A 19334-nucleotide genomic window follows, 5' to 3' on the forward strand; every position below is an offset into this window, starting at 1 on the left:
CATATGTGTTGACTGTGAAACACAGTAGACTTTAATAATATGCATTTATGGTGTAATTACTACATTTTCGTGTCAATACATGTTCATATTTACCGCAAACAATGCGCTGTTACTTTAATTCTTTGCTTGCAGTGCAGCAAAAATAGACTCGGTGTGAAAACGATCTCTGCACTGCTGCAGACGCACTGCACCTGGAACGTACTGCAGGACCGCAACCGTGTGCAGTGAACGCTTTAATCCATTAACATGAGTGTGGAAAAAATACGCACCACGTATGCACTGCAAACGGAGTAATGTGAACCTGGCGTTATGTGTGTGCGCTGCGAGTGTGCAAGAGCGCACGGTCTTCAGGAGAGTGCGCGAGCGCTGAATGGTTAAACACTGGTGAGAATTTAAAAGTAATGCAATTTATAAACTTTAGTGACGATGTGACACTGCCTCGATTGTGCAAGTGACAATTCCTGTGTCAACTGTGCAGTGTGCAGCTCGCTTATAGACAGACGCGATGTAGTGATTTGAAGCCATTTGCATATTTTGAGAGAGAAAGAGAGAGCGCGCGCGGTGATTCACTGTTTGTGAAATTACGTCGGTCTCACACAAGGTTTTCAAATTACTTTAGAAGTTATTTAATGAAGAAATTAAATAATATAATTATTTCACCCGCGCCGGACAGGGACTGAGATGGTGCCGCTGCATGTCGTGCCAAACCTCTCACGGCAGCGTCATCAGCTTGAGATCAGTTTTATGAGATCGGCCTTTTTATAGAAAAATATTACTTTGTATAATAGTAATAATCGTTGTTGTAGCATTTCCACTACAAATGTGCAGTAGACAAATGTGAGACTTTCAAAACTTTTGAATGGTAATGTATATAATAAAAGCACTTTAGTAAAACTTTAATTATTTTAGCAAAAAGTGTGTATTTTGTATATGTTAGGTGCAAAGGAGATTCTTTGTTATTGGCCTAGGTGCATCAGCGTTTACATTATTTATTTATTTATTTATTTATTTTAGTCATTTATTATACGCTTTTATCCAAAGCGACTTAAAAATGAGGACAACAGAAGCAATCAATTTTATAAATGCAGTATGTTCATTTTCGTTTGAACCTATATTTAGTGCTGTCCACCTGTGATCAGATCCCCTGAGACAGATGGTAATGCCAGGTTTAAATGTGGCCTCTTATTCTGTTCCTCTAACTGTCACCGTATCAATAAGCTTCCCCCTGCCGTTCTGCTGAAATGTCTGCTTCATTTGCACTAGCATTTTATATATTACAAATGAACCCACTTTTGGTAGACTGCATTAGAGTCTCAGAATTACCCTGGACTCCTCTAGCAGAAATAAAATGGATGGATTTTACATGAGGAATAAAGTGAATCTCAATGCAGCGCACAACAGGGAGCAGGCTTAACTCTGAAAAGATTGACTGTGTGTGATGATTAACTGCTGCATTAGTCATGTGAGATGGGAAATGGAGATGGAAGAACGTTCATTTAAATACCAAAATCTTCACCATTCCATGCTGAGCCCAGAGTCACGCTGCTCATTAGCATAGTTGATCTGAGAGGGCCGTCATGGAGAGGATTTAACCACGTCTGTCTGCACAAGCCTTGGCATCGATGCCTGCCGTCACTCATTGCCTCTGCTGTGATGTCTGATTCAGAGCCGTGTGTCTACTAGGGATATGCCGGTATCAAATTTTCATGTTGCGATTAATTGGTCTCACATGTTCCGCCATGTGCTTCTTGTCCACGCTTGTTTACGTCAGAGTGCACGTCAGAGTGCGCATGCGTCTTTCACGCAGCATACAGCGGTGTTATGCATTTTGACCAGTTGATGGGAAAAGTATTCTTAAAATGCATTCAAAATTCTGAATAATTTGTAATATATAATTATTCACGGTATTTAGAAGTGCCCACGATAACAATATCGTGCATATTCATTACCGTGATATATCGCATTACCGAATACCGGCACAAGTCTAGTGTCTACACAAGCAGAGACTGTCGGTGCCACAGGCTGCTTTTTAGATAACAACAGGATTGACATCAATTTTGGACAACACCACAGACCCTGTTACTAGTTCATGGTGAAAACTAATAGATTTTAGCTTTATGCTCTTCCAATATCCGTATGATCGCAAACAGGGGCTCGTTTCTTGTCTCTTTCTCAGTCCTGCTTTATTTCTCTCACTCTCTCTGTTTCTCTTTGCAGTGTCAGATATGTCGCTTATGCTGATGTCTTTGGTAGCGTTTTCTAGCAAGGGTTCACTCACTGTGCTTGTCATTGCAGGGGATCCGTGCACCGTTTCTTCTCAGCTGGAGCTGGAGGAGGCCTTACGTCTCTATGAACTCAACAAAGACTCGGAGCTCATTATTCACGGTATGCTGGGATTTGGCTTTTGATGTGGGGTGGGCTACATATGCTTTTGTACTCTTTGTAGTTCTATAGATTCTTGAAAGAATTATGACAGATAAAATCTTACACCATGTCTTAAGCAGATGTGGTGTAAAAAAGTGACAAATAGGGCCCTGTGAAATCCTTTTTATTTTTTTCCAAATTCTGTGATTTCCATTTTAATTTTTCTGGCTTTTGTTTTAATACAAATTTATTATCAATAACAATCATAATCAAATAAATGTATAAAACATTTTTAAATGTAATGAAATTTGAACAATTCCTCATTTTTAGTAAGCAGAGTGCTGCACAACAGAGTTTTAATGTTTAAATTAAAACATGGATGAAAAATTGTGATATTCCTGAAAAAAAATTATGGTTTAATATGAGTACATTCTACTGTACTGTTCAATAATAATATATTTCTGTGCTTCATTTCTTTAAGGTAAACCTAACTTTTATTTTGGTGGGGTTCTGTCTTCTGTGTTTATCTGACAATAGTTTTTATGGTGAAATGCTTGAGACATGAACTCTCAGAGCAGTAGAGGACCTTTCCCGATCCTGTCCCCCTCTCTCTTTCGCTCTCTCTCCCGCTTCACTTCCTGTCCAGCTACTGTCCTTTCAAAATAAAAGGAAAAATGCCTAAAATAAATCTTTAAAAAAAAATTGTACATTTAAATTTGATTGGGTTTTATTGTCACATTTATTGTTTTATTTTGTCACACAAAAACATGAGGTTTTGCATTCAGCTTGTTGCGAGAAACTTGTCACATCAGACACAGTGTTAGAGTCATAACAGCCAAGTCCTTTGAAGCATGACATGTGACATGCAGTGTAGCAGGCCCCTGCTAATGAGCTCAGACCGAGCTCCACATTTTGATGTTCTGGCTTGGGTACATGTATTTATTTATTTATTTATAACACACCCTACAGAATTATACAGGTTCTTAGATCATTAGTGGACAGGAGAGATAGGATTCAGGGCATGATTGACAGAGATACATTGTTCTGCCTGCTGTGTGAGTTAATTAGTCATGCTGAGGAGGAGACGTCTGGCCACAAGGGCTTTCAGAAAAAGACCCCAACCGACTGTCCGTCAATATCCACTCTCCACACCAGCTGACCTTGCAGGCCTGGACAGACTCTGTTTCTTGACCCCAAAGTCCTTATCCGCTGTCAGATGAGGAGAGGTCACAAAGAAGTCGTTCTGGAAATGTTTGTCTGTGCTTTTTTTTCACAGTCTCTCTCTCCACAGTGTTTCCGTGTGTCCCTGAGAAGCCTGGCATGCCCTGTCCTGGAGAAGACAGTATGTGCATCTTGTGTTATAATATGGTCATTTAGATCATAATGTTTTTTTTGCACTTTATATTGCTGAAAAGCATGCATTGGGTTATAATGATAGTAATTAGTAGATTTAATTAATGCCTTAATGTTGTACTCAGAGTCCATATACCGTCGTGGAGCTCGACGCTGGAGAAAACTCTACTATGCCAACGGACATGCATTTCAGGCCAAACGTTTTAACAGGGTACAAACATGCTCTTTTTTTTATTTCTGAAACCTGCTATGTTACTTAATTTGTCTGAATTATATGCACATGCCTTCAATATAGTTTATTGTTCCTGTTCCTGTGTTTTCTGTTGTGTACAGCGTGCTCATTGTGCCATCTGCACAGATCGTATCTGGGGCCTGGGCAGGCAGGGATACAAGTGCATAAACTGTAAACTGCTGGTCCATAAGAAATGCCATAAATTGGTCATAGTGGAGTGTGGTAGACAGGTAATACAGGTGAGACATTAGTCCACATGGAATCTGCATGCTTCTTTCACATTTTCTGTGAAATCAATTTAAATATAAAATAGATTAGACATTAGACTTATTGGTAGCTGAAAGTATTACCAAATATGCCAGATATTTAATAAATCGACATGCAAGGGATGGGAGTCTTTGGATGTTCAGTTTTAAGAGTCTGTGTAGACCTACATGTTAGACATGCAATTTTTGCTAATAACACTATGAATTTTAATCTGTATTTATTTTTGACCTTCGTAATATTTTTCTAGGACCCGATGATTGGAAGAATCGATCCAGGGTCCACTCCATCAGAGCACGCTGATCAAGGTACTATAGACTCTGATCTATATTTGTCAAACATTACACATGCACTTGTCATTATATATCTATCATGCGTTTATTGCATTTTCCTTACTACTTTGTGCTTGAATAGCACACTAATACTTGTATAAAATCAATTTTCAGGAATGAATGCACTTTTGAGATTTTCAGTTAAACTTGCAATTAGTTTTCAAAATGAATTTTCTTTTAAGGCTTTTCATCTGAGATTAAATTATTCTGCCTGGGGTCACATAATAATCAACCTTTCTGTACCTTGCTCAGACTTTTCAAGAATCATTTTCAGAATTTCAGTGTTTTTTTGTGGTGTTTTTTGGTCAGAACATAAATATTAAAGTTTAATCAGGTATACTTTTCTGAACCTGAATTGAAAAATTTCCCTGATTTCCATAATAATCTGGAACAAGAGGTCCTGAATAACTACATAAACATTCTGCCCACAGATCCATTTGCAAAAATCCAAAGTCAAGCAGATAAACTTGCCATGTGTTTTGTTAGCAAAGTCACTAAATAAAAAGTAATTTGTAATGCAGAGGTGTTATTGCATACATTGAATCACTAAATTGATTCACTAAGATCTATAGTGGCTCATTGATGCCACTGATTATCACAGGGTTCGTACGGTCATGAAAAACCTGGAAAAGTCATGGAATTTTAAAACACCAATTTCCAGGCCTGGAAAAGTTTTGGAAAAATAAATAAACCTAAAAAGTTTTGGAAAAGTCATTGAAATCTATTTCACAAAACTCTGTATAATAGAATTGTGTTTAATCAGGTCCTGAATTTCGGTGCGGGATTGCGCATAGGCTATATCGCATAGTTTTACTCATTCCCGCAGCTTTTGACTTTAAAATGATGGATATTCACACGTTTATTCAATAGCCTATAGCATGTAGGTTTGATGAGTAAATAATCAAACCTACAGACTGAGTCCAGTCCACACAGATTGATCAAATCAGTCATTTGAAAACAGCGTGAGTGATTCAGCTGTACGCGTCTTCTCTCTTTGACTTTCTCTTCAAAAGGCTTCACATCGGCGCATCTTGTCTGCGCTACTAGAGCCGCTGCACGCTGCGATACAAGACTTTCACTTGCATTTCGGGACAGTTGACAGAATTGTCACTTGCCTAATCGGGTCATTGTTGCATCGTCAGAAAATTGTATTATTTATTTGCACGTCACTTTTATTTGTGTGCACTCACAATATCAGCATACGTTGTGCTTTTTTAGAAAACAAACAGGATACGCTTTCTGCTGTCTCGGTCTTGAGCAGGAGAGCTTCACAAAAATGAACCGAAACCCTGCGAATATTCTATTTCTCCTGGGGCATTCATCATGGTAATTACTTGCTGGTGTTTTGCGGCAAGCTTTGCGTGCGCTTTAACATGGAACTCTTCCAGCACTCGCTGCTGCTGGACACTAAACACCGTCCGAGCCACTCTTGATTGTTTCCACCAGCGCGGAAAAATCTTTGTCATCACCATAATAATTGATGGATATCTAAAATATAAAAATAAGGAGGAAGCAAGCCTGATGCCTGGCCCGTGTCTGAGCTATGACGTGAAAATTGTCCCGAAGCCATAAATAAGTTGGGGCCGTTGGGCTCGGGCTGAAATGCAGGGCTCTAAAGCGCAGCTTGTTGCATTTAAGCAGCAAAAATACACACAAAATGACACCAAAATGGCCATCCTGGCCACACAGTTAAATAAATGATAATATTCAGTGATGTGATATGTGAAATGTGGAGTAACGTCTGGCGCAGTTGCAGCTTGTACTTATTACTAAAACAAGAAAGCAAACGAGTAGCATTAATAGTCATTCATTTTAGTTAACGTGCTATGATAATTTGAACAGATTTTTATTCTTATTGTAAATTAATGGAAAATTTAGGTCATGAATATTGTCTCAAAAGTCATGGAAAAGTCATGAAAATTTATTGGTAAAAATGTGTACGAACCCTGTTATCATCTTGAGGGGTTTTAAATGACTGGATGGACTAAGCCAATGTTTCCCTTTAGTAATTAGGCGTGTGCTTGAACTGAAACAGATTGATGCATTGAGCATCCTGCAGGCGTGAGTCTTCTCACAAGATTAAGCTTGTTTGTTGGAATTAATGAAGTGAACAGGCTCATGGCTTTAGTTACAGTGCTGGTCAGATAAATTTCCTTCTCCTTGTTTTTTCAAAGTGCTTTATTAATCAAAGTGCTTGGTTTGGTTTAGAGGGTTGTGAATTAGATTTTTATAAGTATATTAATGAATAATGCCTACAGGCCACTGAGTGATGACTTTCCCTGTTTCTCTTTGTTGTTTTCTAGTTCTAGACAAAAAGAACTCAATGGAAAGTATCAATCATGAGGGAGAGGAGCATGAGGTAAGACATGTTTTGGCCTTGTTTACTCCTGGTTTTAACATCCATCTCAGTTGATCTATTTGCAAGTGGTAAATGCTGCTTCTCACGAACTCCATCTCTACAAGCTCTGTGAGCTTAAGTCGCTTATAATGTGCATTTGAAAAGGTGACACGCCAGCCATATTCCCCTTTTGTTTATAAATCTGTTGTCAACGAAAGAGAAGCTTTAAGGTCTCTCTGCAGTTTTATGCCAGAATAAAAGCTCTGTAGTTTAACGTTTGAAAGCAAAGTAGGACAGACAACCATAAATATTAGTGTTGTAATTTTACTGTTCTGTAAAATAAAATAATAATAATTAATATATAATTAATAATTACTTTTTTAAAGTACTATAGTATTAATGCAATAGTAATTTATTTCTTAGATTTAATTTTTTTATAAATTAATAATACAATTAAAATATTACTTTATTATTATTTTTATATAGTTTTATTGAATGGGGGAAAAGGGTTTTCTTTTTTTTTGTCTTTAGCTGGTCACTTGCATGTTTGATGATATCCCAGACGCTCCAGGGCAGATAAGCATTTACACTACAAATGCAGTGTACACACATGTGTTTTTTAATGCGGTATGAACAATCAGATCACAAAATGTTTTTTAGCAATTTCCACTTGTTGATCCAGTTGGTCAAAATGAATGTTAGTACCAGGTGTAAATGGGACCATTATGAATGTTTTGTTTGATTAGATGAGCTTTCAGCAGTCCATTCTCAGACAGATGATCAGGCTGAAGTTGTCACTCAGAGAAAGGGATGGGGGTGTGCACAAGGTTCATTCGGGCTGTATTGATTTCCTTTAGTGGAGCTAATAAAGTAACCTTCTATCAGGGTTATTAGCATCTGATTAAGGGCACGTGTTCCTGTAGCTCTGTTGCAGTCATGGGAAATCTTACAGTTTAAGGGAAAATAGAGGGAAAGGACAGGGAAGAGCACCAAGAGATGCAAACCAGAGAGAAGAGACTGATTGATTATTTATATAGATATTAGGGCTGTCAAGCATTTACAATTTTTTATCTAATAGATTACATGATGTGCTGATTAATTAATGTAATTAATCGCAAATGAACTAATCAATTTGGGCTGAAATTACCCCCTTAAGGTCATTTAACTCAAGTTTTTAATTCAAGTTTTTATTGTGATTAAGAAACGCATTGCATAAACATTACAAAAAAGTAGCTTTAGAAATAAATTTAACAGAATTAATTACACACAAACCTTTAAGGCTACAATGTGCCAATAATATTGAAATTATAAAAAAAAAAAACGAAATTATACTTTAAATATGAAACTAAAACTGCCAGTAGGTGGCGGCAAGTCATTCATTCAGCCAATTCGTTTAAAGCTCTGATTCAAGAATGAAGCAAAGTGACTGTCACAGTGTCACTGAATCGTTAACTTACTCCATTTGTTAAAAAACGTGGATTCATTCAGTAACAAAACTTGGTTGTTGCTTGGAGACATACAACCGTTCTGCTGTGGCTTTGTGTGAAATTGAGCAATAACAGACAATACAGAGTCTAAAATGTAACACAATATTAACTTCTTGTTTATTTAACTGCTGTATAAAACCAGTATTACATTTGCAATCATGCAGATATTCAGGGTGAAAAAAACGGCACTCTTGCTCATATGATCTTGCTAAACTATGTCATATTATATAAATATAAGACAAAACCCATACAAGAGCATTGTTTGCCCTCATATCTGGAATTTTAGGGGCATATAACTGCACTCTATTTGGCTACATCACACAATGTGTAAATAAATGTAAATAAATATAAGTAAATAAAAGATGTTGGTGGTTTAATATTCTCTTTGTCCATCCCTCAGGCAGTGGGCAGTCGGGACTCAGGGAAGGCTGTGTCCAGTTTGGGGCTAACAGACTTCGACCTGCTCCGAGTGATCGGCAGGGGCAGCTACGCCAAGGTGCTGCTGGTGCGTCTCAAAAAGACAGACCGCATCTACGCCATGAAGGTGGTGAAGAAGGAGCTGGTGAATGATGATGAGGTGACATTTCACATTTCATACAATGGGAAAGTGCAAAGATGCCACTGATATGCCATTATATAAATTATGTCAGATTGCATTTATAACAGTTTTGAACTGTATCAAGTTCAAATGAACCACATCCCAGACTACCTTTAGGAAACTGCTGTCACGCCCACCAAACAAACTCTGTGCTCCAGGTTGAAAGCGTTTTTGACACTTCACAACTTGAAATGTTTGTTTTGACACTAAATTACTGAACAGCTCAATAATTTGAGCTATTTGAGTCTTGCAGAATAAAACAAGCAAAGAGCCGCCTCTGGCTCTAATCTTTCCAGGATGTGTTGAAGTGCACGTACAGATGACTAGATGTTGACGAAGTGGGCATTTAACGTTGATTAGATGCACTTAAGCCTTGTGTGATGAATTGACAGCAGCAGCCGATGGTCAATAATGGCAGCTGCACTCTATTGGCCCCACAGTGCTTCTTTAAGCGAGTCTCATGGTCGGAGATATTTTTACCAGGCTGTCAATGAAAGGTCCTAGTTTGTCACTCTGTATCTATCCATTGTGAGTCTCCTCACATCCAGGAGCATGAGTCTCATGGTCGGAGATATTTTTACCAGGCTGTCAATGAAAGGTCCTAGTTTTTCACTCTGTATCTATCCATTGTGAGTCTCCTCACATCCAGGAGCAGCTCCTTGGGAAGACCTGGTGCCCCCGTCTTTTAAACCTTTATCAGTTTTCAGCCTTGTGAGGCGTTTCTACTCAATAATACAGTCCTGAATGCCCTTCCAAATGTTTCCCCTACTGACAGAAAGAATGCTCTGCTTTTCAATGGAAGATTGATTTTTGTTTGTGTGTTTGTTTGTTCTACTCTTTCTTGTTTTTCAGGATATTGACTGGGTTCAAACAGAAAAGCATGTGTTTGAGCAGGCTTCCAACCATCCCTTCCTGGTGGGACTTCACTCCTGCTTCCAGACAGAGAGCAGGTCTGTCCATACTCACACTTTTTATGCAAACATACAAGTATAAGACATAGTGACAACGAATAACTGGCTTGAAAATTGTTTTTTATAAATAAATAAGAGTGACAGTTCCATCAACATCCTCCTCAAAATGCTCTTATATAGGTCCTCAGGCCATTCTTATTGTTGAGCCCTTCAGTTTAGTGTGAACTGTTTTGTTTGTCTGGTGAGGTCTGATGATTATTTAATGCTTTTCTTTCACAGGCTATTCTTTGTAATCGAATATGTGAATGGAGGGGATCTAATGTTCCACATGCAGCGACAGAGAAAACTTCCGGAAGAGCATGCCAGGTATGAGGATGTGAGCTGTCTATCAGTAACATGGTTCAGTGTTAATGAACAGCCTGAGCAGGGTTGGAATTGACTTCAGTCTGAATGATAGAGTAGGGGTACTCTGATTCGAGTCCAGTCTCTAGTACAATTTTTTAAAGGACTCGGACTTGTCACGGACTCGGATGCATTTTTACTCGGACTCGAGCCTTTCGGACTCGGAAAATATGTCCGAGTCCAGGGACAGTTGACGGAAATGTCACTGACTCAATGCATTATCACAAAAGTGATATTCAGTATTTGCATGTGTTTTTAAGTCTTGACCAGTACTTGAAAGCCGACGGGTTTCTGTGCTCACACACCGAAAGCGCGCTCACAGAACGCGCCTCTCAGTCAGAGTGCGAATGCTGAGTTTTCTTTCGCTTATGTTCTCTTAAGTTCTGTTATTGCTACACACTTACACGAAAAGTTGTCAAAATGCCCGTCTTGGAGACTATTCATGTAAATGCAGTCGGTGAACTTGAACAGTTGGGAGAAATACGAATGTGTCAAAATATTAGATCTATATGCGTCAGATCTTAAAGCAACAACGTAAACCTGCAGCCGCCGACTGCGTCATAAATGTTAATCAAACAAAAGAAAAGGAGAAAAACATCACTGCTTTTAACTGAATCACTTATTAACTTTAATAAGAAGAATCTATATTTAATGTATACAGTGAAGATTATTTTTACAATTATTACTTCATTAAATGTCTGTAGTAGGCTATTTCTTTAGAAGCCTTTACTATACTGAAAAACTAAAAAAAAAACTATTTAATTTGTATTTTTGAGTAATATATTTATTTATCATTTAGTTTGTAAGTAATGCTTGGAGTGTTTACTTGCCTTCAGTAAGCTTGAGAATGTTTTATTACATTAGTTTATTATTTTTTGCTTTTGTATTAGTGGCAGTTTCTAGCTTCTAAACATCTTTGTGGCAATAGTTTTTATGGGTCCAAAATCACCTTGGGTGTACATTATTTTCTAATAATTCAACGGCCCGTCATCAATTATTCCTTACATAATGTAATTTATTGTAATTAATGTAACTATAAATGCATTTAAAAATAAAACAGGTTTGAGTTGCCTGTGACTTATGGAAAGTATATGTAGGGGGTTTTATACACAGTGTGTGCCATTGTACAGACCAGGTTTATCCCTCATAGCCTCATTTTCATCCAAGAAAAAATTCAAAATGCCCTGTCTAAGGGGTCCGTGTACTTTGGCGTCCATTCATTTTTCGTTTTTTTTTTTTTTCCCCAGAAATTAAAATGCAGTTTCTTCTTTAATGGTTCAAACCCTGATGAATAGAATAAGCAGGCACAAATGAATTTTGATTATTCAAAATTCATATTTCATTAAAAATCTAAAAATGATTTAAAGCTTGTTTTATATTGAGATAAAAGGTGCATTTTCTGCTCTTAAGGTCCCATTCACCAAGATACCTACTCCTTTACCCCCACCCTTGAATTTATACATTTACTTTAACGATTAATAAAGTCAAGTCCCGCCCTTTAACTTTTCACATTCTAAAACCTGTTTCACTCTGAAATATGTAACAATACATAAATCAATTCAGCCATAACTTCTGTTACATGACTAAGTTTGCTAAGCAAAGCAGGACACTAATTATTAATCAAAAATCTAAATGGCAAGATGCACTAGAGGTTTGCTTTTGTTACATTTAAATGGATATTGCGTTTTTTTAGTTGTAAAGGTTAAAACAATGTTAAGATACTAATAAATAATAGATTTTCGTTGGACTCGGACTCGGCTGTTTGGGACTCAGACTTAAGTCCGACTCGGCCCATTTTGGACTCGGACTTGTCTCGGACTCGATTGGTTAAAGACTCGGACTCGACTTGGACTCGATTTAGGTGGACTCGAACCCAACACTACTGAATGGCACACCACAGGAACAGAAACACAAATGATATCATTAACTGTTTCTCTTGTTCTTTCTGCTGGCAGGTTTTACTCAGCAGAGATCAGTCTCGCCTTGAACTACCTCCATGAGCGTGGAATCATTTACAGGGACCTGAAGCTGGACAATGTTTTGCTGGAGTCAGAGGGACACATCAAACTCACTGATTACGGCATGTGTAAGGTTAGTCTGAATATGTTCATTGTCTCAGTTGATTAACTCTATCCCGGCCTTTGATAGAGTTTTTTGTCATTTATGAGACAATGCTTCCCCGCCATTGATGGAATTTTCTGGCTTTCCGTGTTTTCACTGGTGTATTGTAGGAGACACTATTTATTACGCATCTTCTGAATAGGTATTGAATGTCTGGCTCAAAACACGGCGAGAAGCAGAACCAAGCGTTCGCGTATGTAAGCAGATGCATATGTAAAATAACGCGATCATCAAACATTAATCATTATATAAATCAAAACTGCCTAACATTACTGAATGAAATGACGATCCAGGAACTGTTACATACTGTTCTTTGTTTTGACATACTGCTGATATACTGCTACTGTGAAAATGCTGGTGGGGACTGGCAACTTTAAAAAAATAAAAAAAAAAGCTGGCGGGGAAAGAGTTAAGCTCCATTTGATTAAGCCATAGCTACTGACCAGAATATCAGAGATTTGAGGGTGGGTTCTTTAGACTTGAAGTAAATAAGCACAAAGCAACATCCTTGAAACCTCATAGCTGTGCCCTGGCAACCACCCACAACACACTATGGGAAAATATACAAATTATTTTGAAACTTTGGCGAATTCAAAGAGATTTCAAGTTTGCCGCTATGTCATATTTATCTCAAATTCATTGTGTACTGTATGTAAAAATGTTACCTGCTCTTTAAAATAATTCCCTGTGCACACAAACATATCATATTACTGAGTGCACTGCTGGTTACAGTTTTTACTTTCGTTTAATTGGTGTTTTTATCTTTTCCTGTATTTGTGTAAAGTACTATAATAGGATTACTTAATCATGAAGATGATTTTTTTTTTTACATTTTTCTTCAAATTGATTAATTTTCTTTTCTTTTTTTTCTTTTAGTAAATATTATGTAAAATAAAACAATTTGTGCAGAAGTGATGCATGTGTTATTTACTACCTTTAAATATTAAATATTGTGATATATCTAAATTCCATTATATGGTCTCGAAGATATAGCCATTGGCGATCAAAAAAAAAAGATCACTCATCGTATTTTGTGCCTGAATGTTTCTTTGGTTAAATCTTTGGTCAATATTCATCTCTTATACAGGAGGGACTGAGACCAGGAGACACAACCAGCACTTTCTGTGGAACCCCCAATTACATTGCACCTGAGATTCTGAGAGGAGAAGACTACGGTAAGCACAATTCACACACAGCCAAGCCTTTTCACAAAGACTTTCAGTTGGCAACTATGTGCACTGGCACACAGTGCTTAATCCATTTATTGCTATTAGTGTCTACTTCATGACTTTCTGCCATTTGAGTTTATGCCAGTGCTAAGCTTCCCGTTTCAGAGGCTCAGGATTTATTAAGTTTATTTCAGCTTTGTGTGTGCATGTTTTCTCTACAGGTTTTAGTGTGGACTGGTGGGCACTGGGCGTCCTGATGTTTGAGATGATGGCTGGGAGGTCACCATTTGACATAGTCGGCAGCTCTGATAACCCTGACCAAAACACTGAAGATTATCTTTTTCAAGGTACATGACAAGCATGCATGTTTCAAAAAAACGTTTTAATATGTCTCTCAGTATATCCCATTCATTTTTTTCTGTTCCTCATTTGCAGTAATTTTGGAGAAGCAGATCAGAATTCCCAGATCGTTATCGGTTAAAGCTGCTAGCGTGCTGAAGGGATTCCTCAACAAGGTAAAGCAGACCAGACATATCAATGTTAATGTCCTTATGTCACATGAACCTGTTATGGTGCTGTCATAATCATTGTTCCTTTCGTCTTTTCTTCCTCACCTTTGTTTTACTTCTTTCTTTCACTCTAATATCTCTACTCTCTTTGTTTATCTGTTTTTGTCTCTTTGCTGTCTTGTTTCTTCTCACTGATTTATTTATTTATTTATTTCCCCCCTTTTTTTTGTAGGAACCAAAGGAACGCCTCGGATGTCACCCTCAGACAGGCTTTGCAGACATCATGGCCCATCCTTTTTTCCGAAATGTAGACTGGGATCTTGTGAGTCACCGCTATCTCTGTTTCCTTTATCTTACTTATTGGATGTTTTGACTCGAGCCCACAACGGAAGCATGAGTCATTCGCTGTAGCCTGACGCTAGTGAAACTAAACAGAGGACTTTCTGGAGCCTGAAGAACTATTTAGTGTTGTTTATGACCTTGAGTAACCAACCATTTGATTACTCATTCATGTAATTTGATGTGAGCACTATTACCACTTAAAGTATCATTTCAGGAACATCAGTTTTAAAAGTATTGTTCACCTAAAAACTAGTCAATATTTACACCTGTATTTTTTCCACACCTGTTGTTATTTTTTAATATATTTATACAGTGTTTCCTTCATGATTTTGTGAGTCTTTACATTATTATTATTATCATCATCAATAAGACAGTAATATATCACTGTTGTGATATAGCGGCACTATGTATAATTTTTTTAAATAGACACAAAACCATAAGGGTTTGAAATGACATGAGTGTGACTAAATGATGACAAAATTATCATTTTTTGGTAAACTGTCCTTTAAATTTTTCTACATTTCCCGATTTACGTAATTATTAAATGGTAATTCACATTTTTTTCACATTCATTTTATGATTTCTTTTCAAATAATTTAAATAATCTAGCAGACGAGAAGTGAGCCTTTTGGTGGTTCATAGTTGTATCATGACATGAACGATCACGTGTAAGGCTGGTGATTTAATGAAGGTGATAAGGTGTCAAATCATTGATTTTTCTGGTCTGAGGTTGTGACAGTGAACTGTATCATGTGTGAGGCAGGTTTAAATGATGTCAAACCAGCAGACAAGACTCAGACGAACGCAGTGACCTCTTGTCCCTGTTTGGTCTGGGTGAACACACACACTCACACAAAGTGGCGGTCAGGCAGTTTGAAGGGCTCAGATTACACTTTTTACTCAGACAGGCTGCAGTGCCCGAGTCGACCTGTAGGGAGAGCGGATCCTGACGTTGCAGCCCTGTTAAGTTTACAGCATAGAGAAGGCCAAACTAATAGCAGTACTGAACAAACCCTGGAGAGGATCGGTTTGCCTAAATATAATATTAAATCCTTGCTGAGATTCAGTGGTTTTTGGAGAAAACAAGAAAAAATAAAAAACATACTGACACCAAACTTTTTAACGGTAGTATATTGTTACAAAAGATTTCTATTTTGAATAATTGCTGTTCTTTTTTACTTTTTGTTCATCAAAGAATCCTCCAAAAAGCATTAAAGGGATAGTTCACCCAAAAATGAAAATTCTGTCATTAATTACTCACCCTCATGCCATTCCAAACCCGTATCTTAGGAACACAAATTAAGAAATATTTGATAAAATACGAGAGCTTACTGAAACTGCATAGACAGCAGCAGAACTACCACGTTCAAGGCCCAGAAAGGTAGTAAGGACGTTGTTAAAATAGTCCTTGTGACATCAGTGGTTCAGCCTTAATTTTATGAGGAGAAAACAAAAATAATGACTTCATTCAACAATTTCTTCTCCTCCATGTCAGCCTTTGACATGCGTTCGCGAGAGTACTATGACGCATGTATGTACATTCCTCTACATAATTACTGAACCATGTCTACGTAAGAACACCAGCTCCTGCGCAGCACCACACGCATTTGTCGTGGTTCTCTTGTGAACGCTCGTCGACTGACACGGAAGAGAAGAAAGTGTTGAATAAAGTCATTATTTTTGTTTTCTTTGCTCACAAATAGTATTCTCGTAGCTTTAGAAAATTACGGTTGAACCGCTGCTGTCACATGGACCATTTTAACGATGTCCTTACTACCTTTCTGGGCCTTGAATGTGACAGTTGCATTGCTGTCTATGGGAGGGTCAGAAAGCTCTCAGATTCTATCAAAAATATCTTAATTTGTGTTCCGAAGATGAACGAAGGTTTTACGGGTTTGGAACGACATGAGGGTAATATTTAGTAAGATGAGCACTGCATGCTGAAGTGTGAGACTGTTTTATGACACATATTCATAGTCATTAATTGACTCATGTTAACTGTTTCGCAGATGGAGCAGAAGCAAGTGGTTCCGCCCTTCAAGCCCAACATCTCTGGCGAGTTTGGGCTGGATAACTTTGATGCCCAGTTCACCAATGAGCCCATTCAGCTCACGCCTGATGATGAGTAAGTGTCTGTTCATGTGTATCTGTCTGTGTCACGCCTCAAGCTTTCTGAATCAGACCTCAGGCATCATTAATCTGCTTCAGATCCTTACCACAGCAATGCAGCTTTCATCGGGAAGTAATATCAAATTTACGATCCCTGATGACACATTATAGTTCTGTGAACAGGATTCCCTAGTTTCCATATATCCCTGTTTTCCAGGAAGATGTTTTACAGCCTGGACTCTATTTGAAAGCCGTAGTGTGTTAAATGTGCCATAGCAGTTAAGACTGATTGATTATGTCTTTGTCTCCCTCCCAGTGATGCTGTAAAGAAGATCGACCAGTCCGAATTTGAAGGCTTTGAGTACATCAACCCTCTGCTGATGTCAGCGGAGGAGTGTGTGTGAACGGCTTGTGTGTTTCTGTTACGTGCATATCATCACTGCCTTTTCTTGCATGGTCGCAAACAATCGGAAAGGAAACAACAACCTGACTTAATTTTGTTGGGACCAGATGAAACATTAACTTTGCCAAACTTCTTTCACTTTCTGCCATTTGTAACCACTAGTCCTTAAGTCTATTTTTTCTTGTTTATTTTTGTGACATGTAAATCAGCACTGATGAAATTTATCAGTGCCTTTGTGCATTGACCAACGTAGTTGGAATGCCAGTTTTGGATTACTGAACACTGCAAACTAAAGGAAAAGAATGACTGTGATGGTACGCAGGAACTCCTAATGGTAATGATGTTGGATACACATTTTATTTGTATATATAAAAGAGAATCCATTGAGCATATATATTAAGCCGTTTTTAAACTCTATAACACATGGGATATTTTTTAAGACTTTTTTTCTGATTATCTGCTCTGCCTCTCAGAAAAAAAGTGTAGCGTAAGGAAGAAAAACTTTATACTTTGTTTTATTGTTGTTGTTTTTTTATTATTTAAGAATACTGGCATCTATATAGAATGTGCACAATATATTGAATCAGAGTTTTCCATAAGTTGTTTTAAAATGATTGGGCATTTGGCCTCGTCGTAGATTGAAGTAGGTATCAAACTCGTAAGAATGGAGCAGGGAACACTAATGAACACTGTTGTAAATACTGACAAACTGTGAAAGGAGAAGATTTCTGTATAGAGGGGGAAGGAGGGAGAAAAGTACAACAGCTTTCTTCAACACAGGACCAAAATAAGACACTAAAATGAGTAGGTTCCTGTCAGTGTTCTCCATATTGACGAGGTAAAAGTATGTTTTTACTCTTCAGCTGCTGCATGTATGAAGTATTTCTCACTTTTTCTTCTTTTATTTCTTGCTTTTTGTGTTAAATGTGATACATTGCCTTTCTGGTTATGATATTCCGTTTATATACTTCTTAACACTGAGCGTCAACGGACGTGAGTTCATTGTTTCTCGTTACAGTCACGGAAAAGATCAGATGCATGATGTAGTAAGGGGCCTTGGATTGTGTTTACCCTTCACAGCCCCATCAATGGCGCCGAGCTCTTTGAGTGGAACGCTTTGTAAACAGATCATGTCTGGATGCATTTTTGTTTGTTTATGTGTTACATTGAAAGGACCTTTGACAATAATGACCAAATGATGACATTAAACACAGGCGACTCGTACACAGAATAACCCTCTCTCATTCCTCATCATGCACATATCAACTGGCTTATATTTTCACAGATGTTCACACTGGTTTCGAGCTGTGAGGAACTCGTTAGCAACCCGGCGTTATAAATGATTGAATCGCTTAAAGCCCTCGATGCATTCCCAGAAAAAAAGTAAACAATGTGCTATGCTTTAAAGAAGCAACGGGGCTGAAGTGGAGCTGTTTTTTATTCTTTGTATATTCTGTATATTAATATTCACATGGAAAAACACTATCAACTGACTGGATAAACTGTACCAGTTTTTTGTTAACACCTAATTAAAGTATTTAAGGAAAACTCAACATCTCTCAAGTGTCAAAGCAATTTGTTTTGTTGTGACAAAATTCACATCTAACTACTTGTAATGAATTTCCTTTGCAAAATTGATTACATAAAACTAATAATTGTTCTTAAAAACATTTGTGTATTTTATTTTTTGATGAAACATCTGGTCAATAAAACAAAAAAAGAGAAAAAGTTTTTTTTTAATCCTCAGTATCACAAATGATTAAGAAAGTGAACATTTGTCATCTTGAGCTAGTTCATTATGTATACAGTATACCTTGTTTTATATTTAACATCAGTACCAATCTCGTAAGAGACATAATATGCATTTGTAGACTAAACAAATGAAGCTCAAAAAAGCTCAAAAAAAAACATCAAACCATTTCATTGCTGTAATTTCCTTTGGGCTTGAACCGTCTGCATCAAATAATAATCTCTCTAATATGTAAACATGATATTAAAAATTGAATACAGTGATGTGAACCGGTGGCCGCCATGCATACATAATCTGATTTCAAAGTTTAAAAAATTTAAATCCACTTCCTGTGATTTAAATAAACATATGTATAACATGCCTGGGTGCGGAGCTGGACCTTGTTGGCCAGATGGTTGAGGACCTCATCTCACGCGTCTGGCTTTGACAGTACCGGTGGAACAACTCACCTTGTATGACTTTGGCCATTACTGTAAATCCGTGAGGAACGATGAATGTGAATGTTTTTCTGCGCCAGACTGTGCTCTGTGACATTGTCTCTGTGTCCTCTTTCTCACGAGAGCAGGGCACACGATTCCCTGTGGAAGAAAGAGCAGGCTTGCCCTCTAAAGAAGAGATGTGTGACCTTGTTTGATTAGCGGTAGAGAACT

The 19334-nt window shown here is 37.6% G+C and overlaps 1 protein-coding gene across 1 annotated transcript in view; it reads left to right on the forward strand.

Annotated features, from left to right (window-relative positions):
- The window catches only part of LOC107659412 (protein kinase C iota type-like), a 26808-nt gene extending 8225 nt beyond the window's left edge, over positions 1 to 18583 (forward strand). Inside the window, exons 3-18 of the mRNA XM_016448348.1 lie at positions 2296 to 2385; positions 3656 to 3706; positions 3843 to 3928; positions 4051 to 4188; positions 4464 to 4521; positions 6849 to 6904; positions 8771 to 8947; positions 9821 to 9918; positions 10159 to 10245; positions 12237 to 12372; positions 13490 to 13577; positions 13793 to 13918; positions 14007 to 14086; positions 14313 to 14402; positions 16432 to 16547; positions 16848 to 18583. Coding sequence (XP_016303834.1) covers positions 2296 to 2385; positions 3656 to 3706; positions 3843 to 3928; positions 4051 to 4188; positions 4464 to 4521; positions 6849 to 6904; positions 8771 to 8947; positions 9821 to 9918; positions 10159 to 10245; positions 12237 to 12372; positions 13490 to 13577; positions 13793 to 13918; positions 14007 to 14086; positions 14313 to 14402; positions 16432 to 16547; positions 16848 to 16935 — 1565 coding nt within the window. The 3' untranslated portion in view covers positions 16936 to 18583. The remainder of the gene's footprint in view (positions 1 to 2295; positions 2386 to 3655; positions 3707 to 3842; positions 3929 to 4050; positions 4189 to 4463; positions 4522 to 6848; positions 6905 to 8770; positions 8948 to 9820; positions 9919 to 10158; positions 10246 to 12236; positions 12373 to 13489; positions 13578 to 13792; positions 13919 to 14006; positions 14087 to 14312; positions 14403 to 16431; positions 16548 to 16847) is intronic.
- Positions 18584 to 19334: the final 751 nt, after the last annotated feature.

Source organism: Sinocyclocheilus anshuiensis, unplaced genomic scaffold (genome assembly GCF_001515605.1).
Source record: "Sinocyclocheilus anshuiensis isolate Anshui unplaced genomic scaffold, SAMN03320099.WGS_v1.1 scaffold940, whole genome shotgun sequence".
Taxonomy (NCBI): domain Eukaryota; kingdom Metazoa; phylum Chordata; class Actinopteri; order Cypriniformes; family Cyprinidae; genus Sinocyclocheilus; species Sinocyclocheilus anshuiensis.